The following is a 21786-nucleotide window of genomic DNA, read 5'->3' on the forward strand; positions in this document are numbered from 1 at the left end:
TAAAAAAATGGCTAGACCCTTAGTCACCAATCTTATACCCATGAGCTCATGAACAATCTGCAATGTCATGATTCCTGCGTGGTTTACTGAAAGTCCCAGCGCAAACAAGCAAAGGTTATCATCACAGCATGGCATTGACCTTCGTCATTGACCATCACCATTTATGACAGCCATCCGAGATCCAAGGACAAAAATGATTCTCTGTGAAAAACAGATCCTGACAGTAGCTAGGGGAGGCAACTTGACTAACTATGACTTTTGACAAACAACAGAAGGGCATGGTTATGACTGTATATTTTGGTTTACTGAGAAAATATTTAATATCATATTGCTACAATAATTTTACAATTTTTACTAAATCTTACACTGCAACTGTACAAAACTTCCAATTTATACAAAAATATATGAACCATTATATATAAAACACCCTTGCATAAGAAATATGTACATAGCCTGTCAACTAAAACTACCATGATATGCCTGTTTAATGAACACGTTGCTTTATCACAATAAATGTATGTTTATAACATTTCAATTCATAAGTAAGAATTAAGTACAAAATACAAAGTTCAAGGAAAAATCACTCGATATTATACCAAGTGGAAGCTGTGGAAGGCTTGTGGAGGCAATGGCATTATAAAGTTAAGGAATGAGTAAAACAAAAATTCAAAACAAGAGGAAAACCATCAAACGCAAACATCAGGCTTAAGGTCTTTGATAAGATCAAAGAAATTCAATTATAACTATTAAGGATAATTTCTTTTGAGCAAAATCAAGACATTTTCACAGTTTCAGGCACTTGCAATGTTACAGTCATTACAGCAACTAAATACATTATCCAATTAATCATAAGGCACATCATAAATGTGTCAGAGAATTCATATTGCAGGATCAGTTGCTATTACTATCACAGAAAAAATATCAATTTCTAAAGTTGCTACTCTCTATGTTGAAATGTGCATGAAGGAATGTCCATATATATCACTGTATCTCGTTACCACTGTCTGGTTTTAGCCATAACTGCAGGGAAGATGACTCACAGCCTAACATGACAAGAACATAAAATATTCCAATTGGTAAAATGTCCAACATTCCAAACTAACGACCAATGTTATAAAAAACACTTACAGAGCTTCAACAATTACATATTAAAAGTGTAATTCTTTCAACATCAGTCACTCAAAAAAAATGAAAGTATAATTAAATTACAAAATTCACAGCACAACATGGTGTACTGAAATAGAGGTTGAAGGACTGGACACAGCGAAGATATTTGTTGAGGTTCCCCTTGTTCTAGAACATTAATGAGCTTAAAAAGAATAATTGGAATGTTCCATAAATAATACTTAAACACCTGAGCATTGACGAAGTCTGTAAAATTGTGACCATCATTACTCATAAGAAGGGACAGAAATGTGTAATCCAAGCTTAATATAATCTTCCTTATCAAGCTGTTACTCATTAACATTTTGATTTGATAAAAGATTTAAATAAAACAACATTATTCTGTTATTCGGACTATTAATGTCTTAATGCTAATTCATCTGTATTGTAATATATTTAATACTTAGATTACATTCTTGGTTACGTTTTGCAAATAAAATTGAAGATATATGCATCTCCACAAATTTTAAATAATTACTGAATAAATATTAACACATTTCATTTCACATTTGGTTGACATTAACAACTATCACATATCTATGCAATAGTTAAGAAGAGTTGCATGCTACACAATAACATCAGGTCCTTGGGTTCCGCTCTGAGCATATTCATTCTGTTCATGTGCCATTTGCTTGAGAACTTGCTTGCTCGAGAATTTTTCCAAACCCACAATGTTCTTACTTTCATCATCGACTGGTACGCACATTAGGTACTCTGTAGCAATCACAGGTCAAGGATTGACCACAGAGAAATTAAACACATAAAACTAAAACATGGGTTTTTGAAATGTATATTACAAATTTCTTCAATATTGTGTTTTACTTACAACCATACACTTAAATAGATGAACAAGAACATATTTTGGAGATTATATGTCAATGTCATTGAAAATACATGGTCAAATATGTTTGTGAAAAACACACTGACGTTGATGGCAAACGTGCCATATATATATGGGTTAAAGTTGTGGCAATGTAAAGGGAAAAAACATAACTGATGTCTGTGACTAGTGATAAGTGGAGGTTACAAGTATTGTTCTCTCAGCAATGGCAGTAACAACACACTGGAAGGTATTCCTGCTTGAGTGGTACAGACTGTAGCCCAGCTACATCATCAACTCATGGTCAGCCATGCTTCTGTCAATCACACTACAGATATTGAGATACCAACACTGGAGCAATGGCCTACAATGATTCTAAAACATGAAACTATGTTGAGTTTGTTACATTCATGGAATTTAATGGTATGCCCATTGAACTCTATAATGTCAGTCATATTCAAATGTTAAGGAGTTTGAAGACTTGAATTTGTGTTGACATAAACGTACACTACAGTGAGGGAGGGAGGGAGCGAGCGAGCGAGGTTTAATGCCACTATGGGAACAGTCTTGTTTGCTCCAGGAAAGCACTTTCATGACAAAAGGACTTTTTTCCGGGAAAATGAACTGAACAAGTGTCCTCCAGCCTCATCTGTGCGAGTTAAGGGAACAGTTGCAATGTGTTCTTGCAATGCTGTGAGTCTGGCAAGGACTACAATATCACATGGCTGTTGAGAAGATACATGAATAATATCAAATACCCTTGTGGGACAAATGGACACATAAACTGTACATGTGAAACTAGGCACTACTAAGATATAATACAATGCTCTGCCTCCTCACTGACACATGTGTTTCGGGTTTGAGAAGGTGATAAATTTCAGATTGAGACATACGATGATGCATGAAATAAAAGAGGAAACAGTAATATATCATGGTCCTACAGATCGGTGTGTTTGCTGTTCCATGACACATTGACCATATATCAAGCTATATGACATTGATCTGTATGTTAGCAAGTCTGGACCACACCATCCTAGAATTTATGTGAGTATCGATGTATGATATGCATAAAAAAGTTATGATACACAATCTCTTTAGTAGCCCCTTATGACAATTAACAGTATCTGAATATCTGAATGAGAATCCATATCTTCAGAGGCACAGTGCATTTAGAAAAGTAATTATGTAGTTTGTTTTATAATCAAGAAACGCATACACCTTGACACAAATTACAAAAATTAATGTTCATATGAAAATATGTTCCATATTTGAGCATACATTTTGATTGAGTTGTCAATCACAGCTCCCTTGCAATCAAGTTTTGATCATTGGAGTAGCAGAACAAATTAATAAATCGCTTTCAGAAAGATTTCTAAAAGCATCCTAAAAAAGGCATAAAAGGTTGAATCAAACTGTAAAATTCTATGACTAGCTATATAAAAATGACACAAATCTCAAAATGGCGAGTTGCTCCCAGTCACTTCACAGCAGAAATGGCACTTCACTGCTGACAATCTGCTCCAGAATACTTTCATGTGCGTAACTGATTAACAAAGACTAACATCAAACCATTCTATGGATATATTTTCATAGATTTGGGGAAGAAAAATTATATTATGGTGAGTAAGCAAATAAATGTTGCTTTAAGCCACATCAGAATATTGCAGCTATTTGCAGCTTGTTGTACATTTGAATCATTTGAGCATGGCTTGAAGTCTTTCAGTCCTTGGTAATAAAGCTCTGAATTTATGTTTGAGCACCGGCACATTAAAACTGACAATTACACTTGTCTGTATCCCTCACAAGACATACACAGACACACACACACACACACACACACATATTTCACTTTATAGTTTACAAACAAAATGTTGCATATGTTGAACTGTCTCCAGTGACCCTCCAACTGTACAAAAATACAAGTCAAAGGATGAGTTACTGCTGTTTCGAATGGCTGAAACATTGCATCTTGTTCCCAGGAATCTTGTATATTTCACTATCAAATTTGAATGCCTTTGAAAAATGTCCATCATGATGACATATCACAATTGTCCATGACTGACACCTGTCAATCATGTATCACAACACATATGATGACCTTGACCTCTGACACATCGACGTCATCATGTCCATTTCAGGGTATCTCCACGTTGATGCCCTCATCATCTGTAATGAAAGTGACAAAAATATTTAAATATCACAGTTTATGTCAGAAATAATTGGGTAAAAATACAGGATACAGATCACACACAAAATGGCAATAGATTGATAAATAAGAGGAATGAATGGAAAACTCACTTTAACTCAGGGGTGTAAACAGAGGCAAAAGAAATCATTTTTTACAAAGAATATTTTATCCAGAGGAATGTGGATATATTCACTGAACAAAACAAATTATATATCATGAATAATGTTTGCTATTTTATGCTGTGTTGGATGGGTATAAAATTAGCACAAAAAATGCTAAAAGATTTTCAAGATTTACAAAGAGGGATTCTTAATTTATTTAGAAGACATCAAATATTTTCTTCATCAAAAACTTACTTGTTAGTAACATAACAAAGAAAGTGAATTTATACATGAGACAGAGTTATAAATTGCAAACTACCAAAGCAAGTAAATATGAAAATTTTAACTTGGAAGAAAACTTTGCTGATATCAAACCAGAAAGAATTACTTATTCAATTTAAATGTTCAGAAACTTTTACTTATTTATCCAAACTGATAAACCTGTATGGTATATTTCCAAATCATAAAGTTTAACATGCACTCATTCATTCAACCAATTATCCAAACCGTTGCCATTTATCAAACCGCAGGAACTAACAAAACTAAAAAGCTAACTTATACAAAAATAAGTCTTGACAGAAAGCAATGAACAAAAAAAAATGGTGAAAATTGCTGTATCAGAAAAACCAAAAGCAGCTTAAGCAGGGATTCAGAACTATAGCCACCACGAGTTATCTGCCCTTGCAATAACTCACCGCTACACTCTAGCATTGTCACTCATGCTAAAATTAGAAAAAAACATTCAACTTAATCTGATTGTAGGGACTGAAACTGTCTTTTATAATCAGTTCATTCCAATCTCATGAAGATGCTGCATGTGTGGGTACAGTACAAGATTGATTAATTAATCAAAATGCTTGAATTCAGCATTTTCCTGAATGAGCAAATTAAGTATAAAGGCTGATCAATCACTGTTAGGAGCAGTCATTTATTTCTGCTGGTTTGATTCTGGTATTTCATTTGGTTTCACATTATATTAGCCCTACAGATATTAAAACCATCATCAGTTTGCAGGTATCTTTCCTCCTCTAAGATATATACTGACTTAACGACTAAAATGAATCTTTGAGACTTGGGAAACTGATCGCTATTGTACAAAGTCATGTCAGCATTATCGCAATCATAACTCCTATATTTCAACATAGGCTGACAACGGCCACACAACTAAGCTAAGTTTGCACAATGGCACCTTGGTGAAATTAGCATGGTGATGTGCCTAAACCTTCAAATATTCTTCGAGTGATGACACAACTTTGGTGGTTTAATTTGGGCACCCCTACATTGTGTATGTATCACGAGGTCATCTAACTCTTGTCTCTCTTCTCATGTCAAATGAAGAAAGTTTCCATAGTGCAACACTTTCACAAATCAATGCAAATGAGACATACTTCTGTGCACATGAAATTTCCAACTTGTGAATGTTTGCAAAACTGCAAACTGGTATCCAACAATTCATGCTTGTGTCATGCAGTTAATTTTCAAGCTTCCACACCTTCATGCAACATGTCTGAGAGATCTGTCCCAAGCAGGAATAGACTCAAAATAACAGTCATTCTATATTTGATATATTCTCGGAAAAACCTCAGTTTGTAAAACTAACATCAATCGAAAATCAAAACAAAATATCAGAGTGTTCAAAACTTCCTTTCAGAAAACAAATGACCCTACATCTAAGATATTTCAAACATAACAACAAATTAACAAGCTAACTTCCTCTCGACAAGAGTGGTTGGGAGCTGTGACAGCAAACAGAAGTTAAAATCAAGTGAATATTAATAAACAAAAGTGCACTTAGTTATTTCCAGCATTAGCCAACATGTGTAGGCAGTCTTATATTGACAAAGTCAATAAATTTGCTTGAATAAAAACCAGTGGTAATAACAATGGAAATGACAACGGTGCAACCCTCCGATGAGGACAGATGTTAGTACAATCTCCCTGGCTCCATGTGATTGCTCGCGAATGTGCGGGTTAATCTCGGGCCAAGCATTTTGCTGTTACCTTCAATAGATAGCTGTGTTGAAAGACTGCTTCTGCTCAAGTGACCTACGGCATGATGGCATATATGTGTAGCATGTACAAATTCACATTAACTTGTCAGTGTGAATTTTGAACAAGGATGGGTTGACATTCATGACCTAATCTCTAGAGCACAAAACATGTAGCTGATGACATGTATCCTAAGGCAGCTATGCTGTTCCATGTCTACTCACACTTGACCTTCAGCCAATCAACTGCTCAACACTCACATTATTCAAATAGACAATTTCAATATATAGCTAGAAATCATGGCACTGCAAACCTCGCAGACAAACTGGGGTCAAAAGTAATTTCTTACACTTTGACATATTTTATCAAATTCGATGCAATAATATGGAATTAAGCATTGAAACTTCTTTTCTTTTTCTTGTGTTAACATGCACTGCTACAACACTATAAAATTACTTATTAAATATTACATGAAATGGGACACTTTCACTCTCAATATGGAAATGTATTTGGCTATTTTAATTCACATTTGGTCAATATTCAGCCTGCAGGTTTTAAGTTGTTTCATACAGAACAAAGTCAAGTTAATCAGTATGCTATTTCTCTCTTCAAATCCTGCAGTGATGGCCTGGTTATCTCCCTTTCCTAGACACTGAGGCAGTGAGTATCAGCAACCACTGACCGAAATAGACCAATCTCATCAAAACAATTTCTTTTCACTCTGACATAACACTTTCAGGTGACCGAATAAGGTGAACTTTAGCATAAGCCATTAATGTGTCTAAGTCCAACAGCATAACCATGACACAAGACATCTGTTTTTAGGGGAATTAGATACAAATCTTATGATGATGAATGCCAATGCATCTACATCCAAAAATGTCACTGGAAGCTGATTTATGGATTTTAAGAGGTGTGAGAAAAATTTTGACATCAATGCCATTAACAAAATACAGCTGAAACGTTTACAAACCTGGCACTCAATTAAATAACACTCTACAGATCACATATTTTGATTTGAAAGTCCAAGTTAGGATCACAGTTCAACTGATATTATCAGATGTAGGCAAACCATATGTCACCATAAATAAACCAAATTTTGAGGACCATGGTAAGTGTCATACCAAAGCAAAAAATCTAATTTTGATGAGATTGAAAATATACCAGATATTATCATTGTCAGTGGCAAAGACCCACAAGTTAAAGCAGAGATAATAGATGTATCTTGAAGTTAGTAGGGAGAAATTAGACAGCAGCTTTGGACCCTTTGCCCACTACATCGTGTTAGAATCTGCCCTAGCTCCCCATGTTACTTGGTCTGAGTTACATTAAAACCTATCGAAGAGTGAAATGGACATACCTTCATATGCGACATTGACATGACCAACGTTGGCATACGTAGCTTCATCCTCACGCCCTTCTAACACACACAGCAGGCACTCATGAATAAACTTGTATTGTTGCTGAAATAGACACAGTAGCATCTAAAAGGTTGTATCTACAAGGTAAGGAACAAATATCAAGACTTGGATCATTGTCTTCAGTGTGAGGGATGTTCACAGGTAGAACTAAATGGATTCATAATTCACACTAAGCTATATCTTTGATGGCGAAACATGTTAAAACAGGCGACGTGAGGTGGGATGAAATGGGATTGAGAGTTGTGTTAAGATTATCACCCGTACAGAACACCAGGTGTCAACAAGTATGGCATGTGATGGGAATAACTCTCCCCTTTTTTCACACGGCATTAAAGCGAGCGAGTGAGTATGGTTTTACGCTACTCTCAAAAACATTCCATTCATATCAGAGCGGGGACACCGGAAACAGACTTCACACCGTATACTCATGTGGGGAATCAAACCTGCACCTTGGGCGTGACGAACGAACACTTTTCAAGCCCAAGTCTGTATTAAAGATAAGGATAAAACAAGATCACTCATGTTGGCAGGAATGAGCAACTGGATTCCAGCAAAATATTCCTTCATTGTTCCAGCAACATAATGGAAAGGTGGCCCATGTCAGCTTTACAAACTGTAACCACACAGAGAACTGGACACAGGTCTTTTGCAGGATGTGTGAACACCTCAGCAAACTGACTCCCAGCTCTTCCTTGAAAATATGTATACTCAGTTCATGACACTGGAAGTACTGCCTATATCACGTTATGCTCTTTTCAGATCCTGTGTAAACTTCACCACCAACATACCTCTGTCTGCACCATCAACACTCGCTCTTTCCTCAACTTATAGACAATCTGGTATATATCTATAACGTCCTTGTCCTTGATGTGCTGTAGAGCGTGATCCAACACAATGAATGTCCCTGACCGGCCAACACCAGCACTGCAACAAAGCACAGTCATAAATCCTTCACATTTGTAGGCATTACAATCTTCTAGGATTCCTCTGTTTTGCACCTGTGGGTGGAACAGTTAATCAAATTATCCAAGTCTTTCATGTTTATTCAGAAGATGGCAGATGCCTCTGCACCCCCAACAGTTACTTAAGTCCAACTTCATTATTTTAGACTATGTCCAAACATAAATGCCCTGCATCCATATATCCCTGAGTCAAATATATATGCTGAGTTTTGCTGATAGATATAGAGCTGTTTCTGTGTTTTGCTCTGGAAACGAAATCCATCAATTCCAGAAAAACATACATGCCAAACATGTGTAAACAGCAAAGGCACCATTTTAGGTACCATTGATTCCTATCTAACAATTTTTGTTGAAATATATCAAACTGTTTCTGAGTTTTGCTCTGAACACAAAATGATTACTGACAGTCAGACACAGACTGATAAAGTGTTGCCCATGTTCACACACACATACACATGCACACACACCCTGCCATGTTACATAGTTGGGGTGATTAAAAAATAAGAAGCCAAATATATGTAAGTAAGGAACACTAATACCCCTGGCCATGACTCCAAACATTAGCTGGACTTTGCAAAGTAGATTCCAATGACGAAGGGAGCCATTACACAAATATGAAAACAATCCATTTAAGATATTGGTTGGACAAATTTGATTGTTACTTTAAACCTTTATTGCACCATGCACCATTGTGTCATAATCACATGTCAACCTGATGGTGTTGATAAGATATATATGTGTTTGCTTGTGTATGATGTCATACCTGCAGTGAGTGATGATGGGGCCTCCATCTCGGAACATCTTCTCTCGTACAGTGCGGACAAATCGTATGAGAGATGTGGGATCTTTGGGAACACCAAAATCAGGCCAAGCTTTGTAATGGAAGTGACGGATCTGTCGGGCTTGTTCTCCCTATAAAAACAGCAGTGCTCTCAGAACACACTTTTCTTCTCAGAACACACTTTTCTCATGAACAAATACAGTTAGTTACAACTAGCCTCATAATCTTCCACTATGACAGTTTCCTGTGAAGCCAATAATTTGTCTGATTTTACAAACACGTCATTACACTTCAAGTAACTGGGGAAAACACTTCAGCTTTGTGCAGACCTATGTTTCAGAGAACTAAATCAATAAGCTGAATTTTTATAAATATGCAGAGGCATTTGTTTAAGTTTAGCTGATACACAATAATACATCAAAAATATGCATGCATGTTGTCTCACCAGCTGCACCCTAAACTCTGATATAGTCCAGTCCGGTAGATGGGTTTCATTCAATATTGCCACTTGTAGGTCTCCGTAAAATTTGGGCTCAGAATCATTTGGCCAGTAGTGGTCACTTTTCTCCTGTAGGACAAAAAAACATACAGAAATGATTCGTCTTGAAGATGGCAACCTTTCAAGGACTTGGTTCAAAAAAAGGAGCACTGATAACATAAATAAAAACAAGAGACGAACAGACATTAGCAATGTTGAAGATTATCAAATTTAATGTTTTCAATGTCTAAAGAAGGGAAACTTGAAATACATAAACTTACATTGATATGGTATTTTGTTAGCAGTAATAATGATGGCATGTTTGAAAATTCAAATCTTTTACATTATAATCGCTGTCCTATTGAACACCAACTCTGAAACTTCAGCCAACGTCAGCCCCTTAAATTTCACCATAAAGCTTGAAAAGAAAACTCCTTCAAAACTGTTAATGTAGAATGAAATTCTGCCCTCAAATTTCATGCCTAAAGGTCTCAAGAACCTTTATATATCACAAGAAAACCAAAATCCAACACCAGAATTTCAAAATGTTATTAAAGAGAAAAGAATTTTCCAGCAGTGAATGAAATAGTACCTCAACATTCACAAAACCCCCGGCGAACTCCTGAAATAGGCCACATCACAACACTCGCTAAGTATACACAAAGTTTGGGAAAACTGGATTGGGTTTGTTAAAACACAAATATGGGTGTGGAATGAAAACATGTGAACAGAACACACATTAATGGGGAAAACAAACAACATAATTTTAAACCTTCATATCAGCAAAGCAATATCTGAATACCATTTTCTTATAAACTACCCTTTGAAATAAACTTCTGAAGTAATTAGTTTGTGTTGGTTGCACCTGGACCAATAAATAGACTGTGACTGAGTATGTTTACTTTCAACTTAGCCTATATTCTAGTTAAAGCTGTCATTATTATATGAACCCTGACATATTTAGTCAAGTAATCTTAGCGTCAAATACTAAGACCATACATTTACATGATTTGTTTGCATGTCTATAACACAGAAATAGTTACAGGAAAATATGCAGTGTAGGCAGGTGGATTATTGCAGAATAACTGTTTGTCAGTTTTTCCTCTTCCACTGGTACACTAACAGATATAATATCTCACTATATGGATCAAATATATGTCATTTACTACTGGCTTTATCACAGTTTATCAGTATTTGTGTAAGTTACAGTCAAGGGGAGATAATTAAGATGAATGAGACGCTAAAGAAAAACAAAATGGAATTAGTTTCAGGTTAAAAAAAAGGGATTTTTTAAAAAAAATGTCTAGAAAATAAATCAAAGGCATAAAATTAAGTAAAATGGATATTTCTTACCCTCCCTTTCTCCATACACTTGGTCAACATCACGATGTTCCGTGCATTTTGTTCCCATAACATTCTCCAGAAGTCATCACGTGTTGACGGGAGTGGGCCCTGGGTCGCGATGTACTCTCTCTTAGACACATAACCCTGGCAGCAAGAAAGTCACTCATGATACGTTTCTTGTAACTATGTTCCATTACATCTTAATAAAATGAATTCATAGAGAATAACATTTAAAATGTAAAATAGTTCAAAATAGTTCAAAGATCAATTTCCTCACCGCTATCAGTATCTTTGAAAATAAAAAAAAATTGAAAATATTTTAAATACAACAGAATGGATATATTCTACAAGTAAGAACACACTGTTCCCAATTCAACCTGTAAATGAGACACTCACTGGCATGTAATTAGCATTGATGTAGTCAGAACCTTCTTCATCATCAGTAGGGAGAAGTTTCACCCGAGAGTGGTCATATGGCAGAATGTTTGTGAATCGGTTCTTAGGTCTGTTCGCTGGGAACTCGGCTGCCATGCATGGCGCATCCCTTCCAATTTCTTTCAAGTCCTGTCATTAGAAAATATGTAGCTTAAAACTTCAAGGAATGTTTTGACAAGAGGACTCTCAGAAATCAAACAGGTGAGTATCAGGTACTCAATCCATGTTAAAAATTTACAAATCAAAATGCCAACAATATTTCAAGTTTGTGAATTATCCAACTGTCCCCCTCACCTCATATTCCTCAGCATATCTGAAGTCTGAGTCAGCAGTCATTTTCCTCACATGTTCCTTGAACTCAGCCAACTTCACTGGACGACTGGTAGACAGAAAACAAAGCGTATTATTCTGATGTTCAGTTGCTATTTGTTACTTTCAGCAAGCATTGGTCACTAAATTCATTCAAACAAGGAGCAAAGGGAGGCAACTCACCTAAACTTGTGCATACTGGACTGCTCAAACTGAACGCGGTCACCATTGTATTTGTGTGCACGTTTAGGAATTCGTCGGCGAAGGAAGATGAGCACGACAGCAATGATGGCGATGATGATGATTGCTGCTATGACACCTCCAACAATACCCCCAACATTGGTGGGTGTGGCAGCTGATGGAAGAGAGAGTGATGGGGATATTTATAGTGAGAAGACAATAGCTGCATCTCACAAATAAACCAACTGAACGTTAGGACACAATTATGCACATCCTCACAGGCATAATAAATGGCATCTAAATGTGCAGTTGTTAAATATAATCGACATTTGGTTATCTCCACAATACACAACTCACATAACAATATTTCAAAACAATAAGAGGCGGTTATAATGCACAATTTGTTTTCACTCCGCAATCTCACAACTTTCTTAATCCAGTCTGTAAGTAACTGAGTCTGAACCAGACAACCCAGTGATTGACATCATACATGTTGATGTACACAACTGGGACAATATGATGACCATCAGTCCTTGACCAGTCAATAACTTTAGCTCCTGATGAAATACATGAGTTGGGGAGGACAAAATCTAATCCAGATCTTCACTGGGTCATGAAATAAGAGGTTAACGATCACAGATAACTAAATATCTGAACATGGTAGTATTCCACTGTTCTTTGACAAGTAGCTACTGAGAATGAAATAACAACCCACCTGTTTTTATTTTTTGTGAATACGCAGTGTCCTTGTATCCGCCAATTGTGTAAGCTCGCAATTTGAAGTAGTAAGTAGTTTCTGGCTTCAGAGGGCCATTACAGTAGTCTGTGTTGTCACAATTGGTCTGGGAGCCGACTGTGAACACCTTGTATGTTACTGTCTCTGCAGCCCGCCTCCTCCTCCCTGGGGCACCACACTTGGAGTCTGCCAGGAAGAAGTCTGAGCAGTTGCCGATGGTCTGGTATGCTTTGATGTTGGCTTTCTGCTGGGCCTCCTTCCAGCTGGGCAGCTGGGGTGATGTCAGCTCAGTGAGGGTGTCATCGGTTGACACGATAACTGTATATTGGATGATTCGTCCATTGGCATCCGAGAATGAGTTAGGAAAAGTAACCTTGACGAATGTTTCACCAATGTTTCCTGGTTCTGTGGCTGCTTGTCGGGGTTTTGCAGAGTCCTGGGTAAAACCAGCCTTTAGAGCTGGTGCTGTGGAGACGAAACGTTGTCAGATGGTCTTCAGCAATGTTATGAAGCAAAGGAATCAACATGCATCTTGTGAGCCATCAAATGTCAAATGTGTTACATGTTGCATACAATGCATATGGTGTATACATCAATATAAACCAATATCACATATATAACAAATTTACATTTGTGTCTCAAAAATAACGAAAGGTAGATGATCCATAGAATAACATTTCCATGACAGAGGTAGATTGATTCTGTGGTATTACTATTGATGTTGTTGTTCATATTGTTGTTGTTACTATGGCCTCACCTGCTGTTCCCAGCTGGACTGTTGCACTTCCTGGACTGCCGAGATCTACTGTAAATGCCCTCACCTGAACAAAACACGACATCATAATTGATATTAAATACATAGCCCCAAACAACGGACACACACATTTTATTTCCAGTAACAGATATATAACAACACATGGGGTCACTGACCCATGACACATCCATCTGATTATCATCTTCACCTACACAGACTAACATACAAAAAGCCCATTTTATAGACAGCATGGCACAAAAACTAATTCTTTTTTCACATCACAGCGCCATGTAAGTAACTTACAAACATGGTGAGTAATCAAGTTTTATCAGAGCAATCACAAATTGTTGCGACCGTTGAACAGTTTTAATACAGGCCTACCAAACTACTTTTTTAATGTAGGTATCTTTCCTTGACAACAACATGGTTGATACAAGTCTGAATTAGTTTGCTGCATAGTGAGGGAAGGGAACTCACAGAAACTGTGTAGAAGAAACCAGCTTTGAGACCAGTCAGCTCCAGTCTCCTGCTGCTGCTGTCAGCCTCCTTGCTTCCATTGTCTTTAGGCTGTATCATCATCATCATCATCATCATCATCATCATCATCACCACCATTATCATCCCTGAACATTATCTATCATCATATCATTACATGAAACATCAATGTGATATAGCAAGTGCACCCCTTCACACAACAATGACAACAATCTTTATATCAGTTCTTTCTTCTCTATTACTTTCTTCTCTACTCAGAGACCATTCAGAATTTATGCTGGGGTGGGGAGTGGTTGGGATTAGTAGTAATGGGGATTTGAGCGGGTTTGTTGATGCTGATAATTTAAGGGCGGGTCACCCATTTTAATTCTGTTCTGAAGGGTAGCGGGGGTTTCATCACTGATTTTACACATAAATGTTAGGGTGGGGTCATTCTCATAGCACATACTTCTCTATAAAAATCATTATCACGTCCCTAGTCATAACTTATGAACGGCCCCTTATTCAACAATAACACCGACTATATATCTGCAGATAATGAAAGTACAGGTTACAAGAGATGTACTCACCCCATTGATCGATGGATCGTTACCAGAATAAGAGATGATGTAGTGCTGGACCTCCCCATTCGTGTACTGTGGCTCATTCCATGTGACCAACACAGATGTCAGAGTCGATGTCCTCACAGCATTAACGTTACGCACTTTGGATGGAGCTGATAAAGATAATTTCATGAAACATCATCCAACTTATAAGGTGCAAACTGGGATGCATGATGCTCCCATACAAGTCTCACAGTACCTCGGATTCCACCACTTCTAAGGGTAAAAAACGTTGCGGCTGCCACAGATCAGTGAGCCAGTCTGTCAGTGAGTTTAGTGTTACACCACATTAAGCAGTATTTCAGCAATATGGCAGTGTTCTTGAATTGAGTCTGAACCAGACAATCAAATGACCAACAGCAAGAGCATCGTTCTACACAGTTGGGATAGAATGAGTCAAGTCAGACCATCGATCCCGTTAGTTGCCACTTAAACCAAGCATAGGTTATAGCCAGTCAGTCTTTGGATAGATCTAACACATAACAATTACAATATCATGTTAAAGACTGATATTTGTTTCAGAACAAACACAAAATCACATACAGTCTCCATGCCATTCCGTGTTGACTAAGGAGATGTACAGGAATTTAATGATTAACCTAGTCACAGTTTTCTGCTTAGGGCAAAAGAATTATCTCAAAATACACTGAACAGCTAAAGAAAAACAATGTTGTTATTTGTCAAGTTTATAAATAGAAAATATAAACATTAACCCTTACTTCTATGAGATTTCATTTTTTCAAAACTTGTGTTTCTTTTGCTCTTAATTACAGCTTGGTCAACCAACGTATATGTCACAAAATCACTATGTGAATGTATTGTAGTATAACCTGAAGGAGAAGAACTTGACTCACCAGCCTCTTTGGTTCGTATCAAGAATGTCTGACTCTCACTCTTGTCCCCAGCAATGGTGCGCACGGTGATATTGTAGTTGGTGTAGGGCTGTAGGCTGCTGACCGTCACTTCATGCACCTGGGAGGGGTAGTTGTGATTCCAGCATGACACCCCTTTCACATCACATGTCACAACAAACACATCAGCATTGCCATTCAGCTCCCCGAAGTGGATCTTGATTTCATTGGACATTGAAGTGTACGTCACAGGCACTGGGTTGGGTCCTGAAACAGAAGTCAAGATTCCAGTTGCCAAAGAAATCTAACACTGAATCTATCAGTGATCAGTGTTGGGTCAAGTGGTTGTTTTTCACAAGGTGTCAGTTTCATGTTCAACAAAAGGCAAAAGTCATGTCTTCCAAACCATGTTTAATGCTGTGGTGAAAATTTCCATTATGAAATCTTAAAGAAAAAATCTCTTGCTAACAACTGCAATTCTAAAGTGAGATTGTCCACTCACTGGTTCTGATGGGCAGAAACTTGGGATCACTGATCATATCGCTGATTTCACTGACTGCCCGCACGTTGTACAGTGTCCCAGCTACCAGGCTGTCGAACTTGACAACACTGACATTGCTCTTGGGACGGAATATGTCAGGGACACTGGCATTGACAGAGAAGCGGATGCCAGTGAAGATGTCGTCGCTGCTGGGGAGGCTGTAGGTGAAGACCACAGAGACATTGGTCGTCTGCTGGCTCGACTCACTCCATGCAATGTTCAGCAGGGGCTCTGTTGTGGATAAACATTCCAGATCATGTAGTGCATATATACAATCTTTGAATTCAGGGAAGGCAACAGGAAAATCTTTTTCAGCTGAAAACTTAATTTTGTACAATTGAATTGGGGCTTCAAGGGGGTGGTTTTTTTTAAAATAATATCAACAGACATCTGAGAATCAGGAGAAAACTGCCATCAATGAAAATTAAACAGTGAATTTCCATCTATTCGTGTGTGGTTGGTCTTATCTGGACCAACTGTCTCTAATTTCAACAACTTAGAAACACTTTCTCCCTACTTGTTCTGAATAGTGTTCACCAATGATGTGATCAATCAATAATTAAAACAGCACAAACACATCTGAGGATGTTACTCACTGACAGTGGTGTTGACAGACTGTATGGGCGACTCCTTTCCTTCAACTACGGCAGTGACATGAAACTGGTACTTGGCACCAGCCTTCAGACTATCTACAGTATACTGGACCAGGGTGTTGGCACCAGGGGTCACATTGGCCGCCGGCAGGGAAAACGTGTCATTGTAGGCGCTGACAGACCAAGCCTGGACAAAGGTCTCATCCTGCTGGTACGTCCAGCCCAAGGTCACACTGGAGGTTGTGGTCAGCTCCAACATTATGGACAAGTCAGTTGGGGCCAGGGGGGCTGAGGAAGAAGAACCACTCATAATTTTTGTTTATTGTTAAGAACTTAAAGTCTGTATGAACTTCTTACATTCTTTTAGGTCTATCTTGTTTAATTGTGAAAGTTTTGCACAACCTGGTCTAAATGTACTACTTATGGTAACAAAGATGGATGATGTGACCAAGTGATGCAGACAATGATCAGTACAAAGACACAAGAGATAACCATCATCACGACAGCAGTGCACAATCTCTCTGTTAATCCAGTTAAACAAAGTCTTTGCATAACATTCAATTTGTATACTACTGACCTATAACAGCTGTTTTGTTGGCCATTTCACTGATCATATTTCTGCTGATGGCATACACTCGGATCTGGTACATTTCACCAGGAAACAGGCCTGGTAGAGCCAGGACTTGCTGGGTAGTGTTCTGTTCAATGAACGCAGCGGCTGAGTTCCGGAACACAGGCCTAAAGTCGACTCGGAACACATCCTGTTTGCTGTTCTCAGCTTCCCACTGCAGGTTGATTGTTGTCCCATTTACCATAGCTTGGAGGGACGTCACAGGTTTAGGTGCTGAAACAACGGAAGATAAAGTGAATGAATCCATAAATACACAGGTATTATCTGTCAAGGGTAACTGTCACAATACCATGAAATCAGAATCTGCTGCAATAGTATTTAAATGATGTTCATTGGATTAGTGAGAACCATGTTGTAAGTTCTCAGCTCCCTGTGAATCATACAACCCAAGCTGGATCTAAGGTAAGATAAGGATACCTCTCACAATACCATGAAATAAGTCTAGTTGAGTTTTACATTGCATCAGCATTATTTCAGCCATATAGGAAGAGACGAAGTCTGCATGCATTAACTTTTTTAAGTACAAGTTTTAAATCAGAATCAATTGCAACAATATTTAGCTGATTAATGGATTAGTGGAAACAACATTCAGTTCTGAGCTCCCTAGGAATCATACAACACAAGTTGTTACAGAAGCCTAGCAGAAACAATATCATGGAATTTTTTACTCTGAGCTTGATACTACAAGAATTATGTGACCCCATAAAGACCACTCCGCTAAATGGTAGTAATCTGTAAATAATTAAGTCTGAATAAGCAAATTCTGTGACCTGGGCATGCCTTAGATGTTGATTTGGCATACTAATGTTATAATTTGTTTGAGTAGCATTCTAGAAAATGCTACGGCAGAGATGACACAACGCTATGGATGATCAACTTCTATATTTCAACAATGGCGATGTTTTGATATAGGTTCTGGAACCTACTGTTAAAATAAAGAAGTTGAACATCCGCAAAGTTGTGTCATTTCTATTAATATTATGGGCATTGTGTACCTGTGGTTGCTGTCTGTGACAGTATTGAACTATAGGCAGTGTCTAACTGTGGCACCGCCCGCACAGCCTTCACCGTCACATTGTAGGTGTACCCGCTCAATAGCTGTGTTAGGCTAACCTCATATGAGGTCTGACCAGAGACGTACTCGACTTGTCTTGTTCGACGGTCATCAGTAGCAGTACCATATTCAAGCTGGAACAAACTTATTCTCATGTACATCTCACACAAAGGTATTGTCAAAACAGATGATAATCTGGTGTTAATAATTGATAATCATAATTAGCTTATTTGTCTAATGGGAGTTACTTTGTTTCCTCTCTTTAAAATTCAGGCCATAACATTACATAGACAAAAAGCTAAGAACATGAAAACGATATTATTTTCAAATACCCAAAGTATTAACAATTGTGATGCATTAGACCTGCATATCTTCATACATAATTCTCATAAGCGTCAACTTACAATGAAGTAATCTTGTTGAGAAAGAGCATTTAAATTCCATTTCACACTAAGTGTCTCTTCATTAACAGGTGTCACACCAAGATTGACTACTGGTTCCGGCTCTGAATGGAAAGATCAACAAGATTATTTTATATTTGCCATTGGTAAAGCAGCGAGTAGAAAATACACACAAATATTTCCTTTAACTTGTGATTCACATATTGTGATAACAACATTCAACAATGGCCTGTGACATAAGTCAGTATATTCAAACAAGCTTGTGCCAATACTTTAAAGATGTTTCTTCTATGGATTCATTTGTATGAGTGTTCATTTATCCACACTTTGCGTGATTGCAGCTGCAGTCTGGATGAGACAATCTAGTGATTGACAACATGAACATCAATCTACATGCCTGGAATATGAAAGCACCTGTCAACAAAGTCTGCAAGTCTGACATGCCACCACTTACAATACCAATCCTAACCAGATCTACAGAGGGTACAATATACATATTGTGATGCAATAAGCTATGTCAACCTACCTGTGACTGCCACGAGGTAGGTGGCCATTCCCCAGATAGTCTCAGCGCCCCGATGTTTCACTGTGTTGATGGTGATGTTGTACCTCTTCCCAGGACTCAGACCCGCAAACCAGAACGTTGAGTCTCCACTATATAATACATCACATTATCCATCATAAATTAGAAAAATAAACAATCAATGCTATTAGATTTGGTAAACACTTCAATATTTCAAGTGAAACCACTTCTTTCAAGCAACACTGTTGTGATTTCTATGGAATCTCTCGTGTGAACCACGCAAGAAACCATGGATTCATGCGTATGCAACCCACTACCAATTTAGTGACCTTTGTAACACTTGTGATTCACTCCTTATTTTTCAGTCATGTGATCCACTACCTATTTCATAACCCTTCTAAATGGCTTTTTTGTAGCTCTTGTGATTCACTGCCTATTTTCTCACCCTTGTGCTCCAATGTCTATTTTGTCCCCTTGTGATTCACTGTCTATTTTGCCACCCTTGCAATCCACTACCTATTTTGCCACCCTTGCAATCCACTGCCTAGTTTGTCACCCTTCTGATCCACTACCTATTTTGCCACCCTTCTGATCCACTGCCTAGTTTGTCACCCTTCTGATCCACTGCCTAGTTTGTCACCCTTCTGATCCACTGCCTAGTTTGTCACCCTTCTGATCCACTGCCTAGTTTGTCACCCTTCTGACCCACTGCCTAGTTTGTCACCCTTCTGATCCACTACCTAGTTTGTCACCCTTCTGATCCACTACCTAGTTTGTCACCCTTCTGATCCACTACCTAATTTGTCACCCTTCTGATCCACTGGTTACTTTGTGGCCACTGTCAGTTATGGACATGAGGCTTACACTACCCTTACACTCCAAGAACCAGTTGTGCTTACTTACATCCCCCGTGTAATGTTGGGTGTCGGACCATCCTGTGGATCGATGACTAGGTTGAAATAGTCAAAGTGCTGGGACACCGGAGAGGTCCAATTGACATGAATGGCCGTGGTGTTGGCCTCGATCTTCTGCAGGGTGGCAACAGAGGTGGGATCTGTCAAACAGAGGAACAGAGGTAAGGTTCCCTTCACTCCAGACAAAGTGACCTCACTGATCTTTGTCTATGGGGATGGAGATGAAAATGATGAGGGTGATGGTTTGTCTTCCATACTAAATTATGAATTATACAAAAATTACATACAAAACAAATTACTGTTTGGAATATCAAATACACAGATCTATTGCTTTCCTTGCTTTACAAATGTAATCTATGACAGACTTACACAATGTAATGTTGCACAATCAGAAAAAAAATTTACATTTTTGGTACCCTTCCACCATTTTGAATATTCTTCCACCAAAATATTTAAAGTTATGCAATGTTTTCACTCATAAATAGTGATATATCAAAATATCAATGTAAGAGGTACATTTCAAGAAGATAATCATACATAGATATATCTACATATCAGAAAATAATATGGGATTCAAAACAAGATTTGAAGCCATGCATAACTTGTATGTCTGCAAACATAAGTGGAGTCTAGTTGACAACAAAATGACAAGCACACAGCAATGTTGTCAAACAGAATGCTTTTCATCAAAGGACACCAATCTGTCGAGTAAAAGTATGGGTGGTGTGTGTTTGTTTGTTTGCTTGTTTGTTTGTGTCACACTCAGCAATTTTCCAACAACATGACCATGACCTTAAACATCTAGTCTGGACAATCCAGTGACTGACATCATGAGCAGTGAGTGAGTGAGTATGGTTTTATGCCACTTTTAGCAATATTTCAGCAATATGATAGCATGGGGCACCAGAAATGGGTTTCACACATTGAACCTATGTCAGAGTCAAACCTGGGGTTTCAGGGTGACACTTTAACCACTCAGCTAGCCCACAATCATCACATGATGAGCAGGGATCTATGCCCTGGAACAAGTTGACATCTGTCAACCAAGTCTGTTAGCCTGCCCACCAATCCCACTAGTCGCCTTCTACAACAAGTATGAGTTGTGGACCAATTCTATCCCAGAATATTCAGGGGATTTTCATCTTATGATAGAATTCTTTAAATCATGGATAAAGGTAAGCATCATTCTGTTAACTTGTGAACCATTATGCCAAAGTGAGCAATCATCAGCCGCTAGAAGCAAAACAAGTCAGATATAGTATAAAATCAGGGTCCATACAAAACGTAATCATACAAAATCATACACGGCATTTTTCAGAATTTCTTGATTATTATTTCAATATTAAACATCTGTGTATGTTGTACAAGAGAAACATATATCCAGTATTGATTTCAACTGACAGATGGAATGAATGATGCTCTCCACCAATTTTTTTACTTAAAATCAATAATCATTCTGTCATATTTGTTAGCAAATCAATCAAAGATTCTGAAACAAGCCGAGTCAAGTCAAAAAGAT

At 37.9% G+C, this 21786-nt stretch overlaps 1 protein-coding gene across 4 annotated transcripts in view; it reads right to left on the reverse strand.

The window, feature by feature from the left end:
* Nucleotides 1-288: 288 nt before the first annotated feature.
* LOC137286362 (tyrosine-protein phosphatase 10D-like) overlaps nucleotides 289-21786 on the reverse strand; it is a 50690-nt gene continuing 29192 nt past the window's right edge. For 2 of the 4 annotated variants that reach the window (XM_067818175.1, XM_067818172.1), the window contains 22 exons: nucleotides 20257-20407; nucleotides 19357-19484; nucleotides 18834-18934; nucleotides 18371-18563; nucleotides 17322-17588; nucleotides 16748-17032; nucleotides 16113-16382; nucleotides 15614-15877; nucleotides 14727-14872; nucleotides 14140-14229; nucleotides 13666-13729; nucleotides 12888-13373; nucleotides 12176-12347; nucleotides 11978-12062; nucleotides 11645-11812; nucleotides 11258-11392; nucleotides 9872-9994; nucleotides 9409-9557; nucleotides 8472-8607; nucleotides 7623-7725; nucleotides 6275-6319; nucleotides 289-4150 (listed from right to left, as the gene is read on the reverse strand). In XM_067818175.1, the coding sequence (XP_067674276.1) occupies nucleotides 4119-4150; nucleotides 6275-6319; nucleotides 7623-7725; nucleotides 8472-8607; nucleotides 9409-9557; nucleotides 9872-9994; nucleotides 11258-11392; nucleotides 11645-11812; nucleotides 11978-12062; nucleotides 12176-12347; nucleotides 12888-13373; nucleotides 13666-13729; nucleotides 14140-14229; nucleotides 14727-14872; nucleotides 15614-15877; nucleotides 16113-16382; nucleotides 16748-17032; nucleotides 17322-17588; nucleotides 18371-18563; nucleotides 18834-18934; nucleotides 19357-19484; nucleotides 20257-20407 (3593 nt within the window). In that variant the 3' untranslated portion in view covers nucleotides 289-4118. Of the gene's footprint in view, nucleotides 4151-4968; nucleotides 4996-6274; nucleotides 6320-7622; nucleotides 7726-8471; nucleotides 8608-9408; nucleotides 9558-9871; nucleotides 9995-11257; nucleotides 11393-11644; nucleotides 11813-11977; nucleotides 12063-12175; nucleotides 12348-12887; nucleotides 13374-13665; nucleotides 13730-14139; nucleotides 14230-14726; nucleotides 14873-15613; nucleotides 15878-16112; nucleotides 16383-16747; nucleotides 17033-17321; nucleotides 17589-18370; nucleotides 18564-18833; nucleotides 18935-19356; nucleotides 19485-20256; nucleotides 20408-21786 lie in introns of all 4 variants that reach the window. The other 2 variants (XM_067818174.1, XM_067818173.1) reach the window with 2 other exon arrangements.

Source organism: Haliotis asinina, chromosome 6 (assembly GCF_037392515.1).
Source record: "Haliotis asinina isolate JCU_RB_2024 chromosome 6, JCU_Hal_asi_v2, whole genome shotgun sequence".
In the NCBI taxonomy this organism is placed as follows: domain Eukaryota; kingdom Metazoa; phylum Mollusca; class Gastropoda; order Lepetellida; family Haliotidae; genus Haliotis; species Haliotis asinina.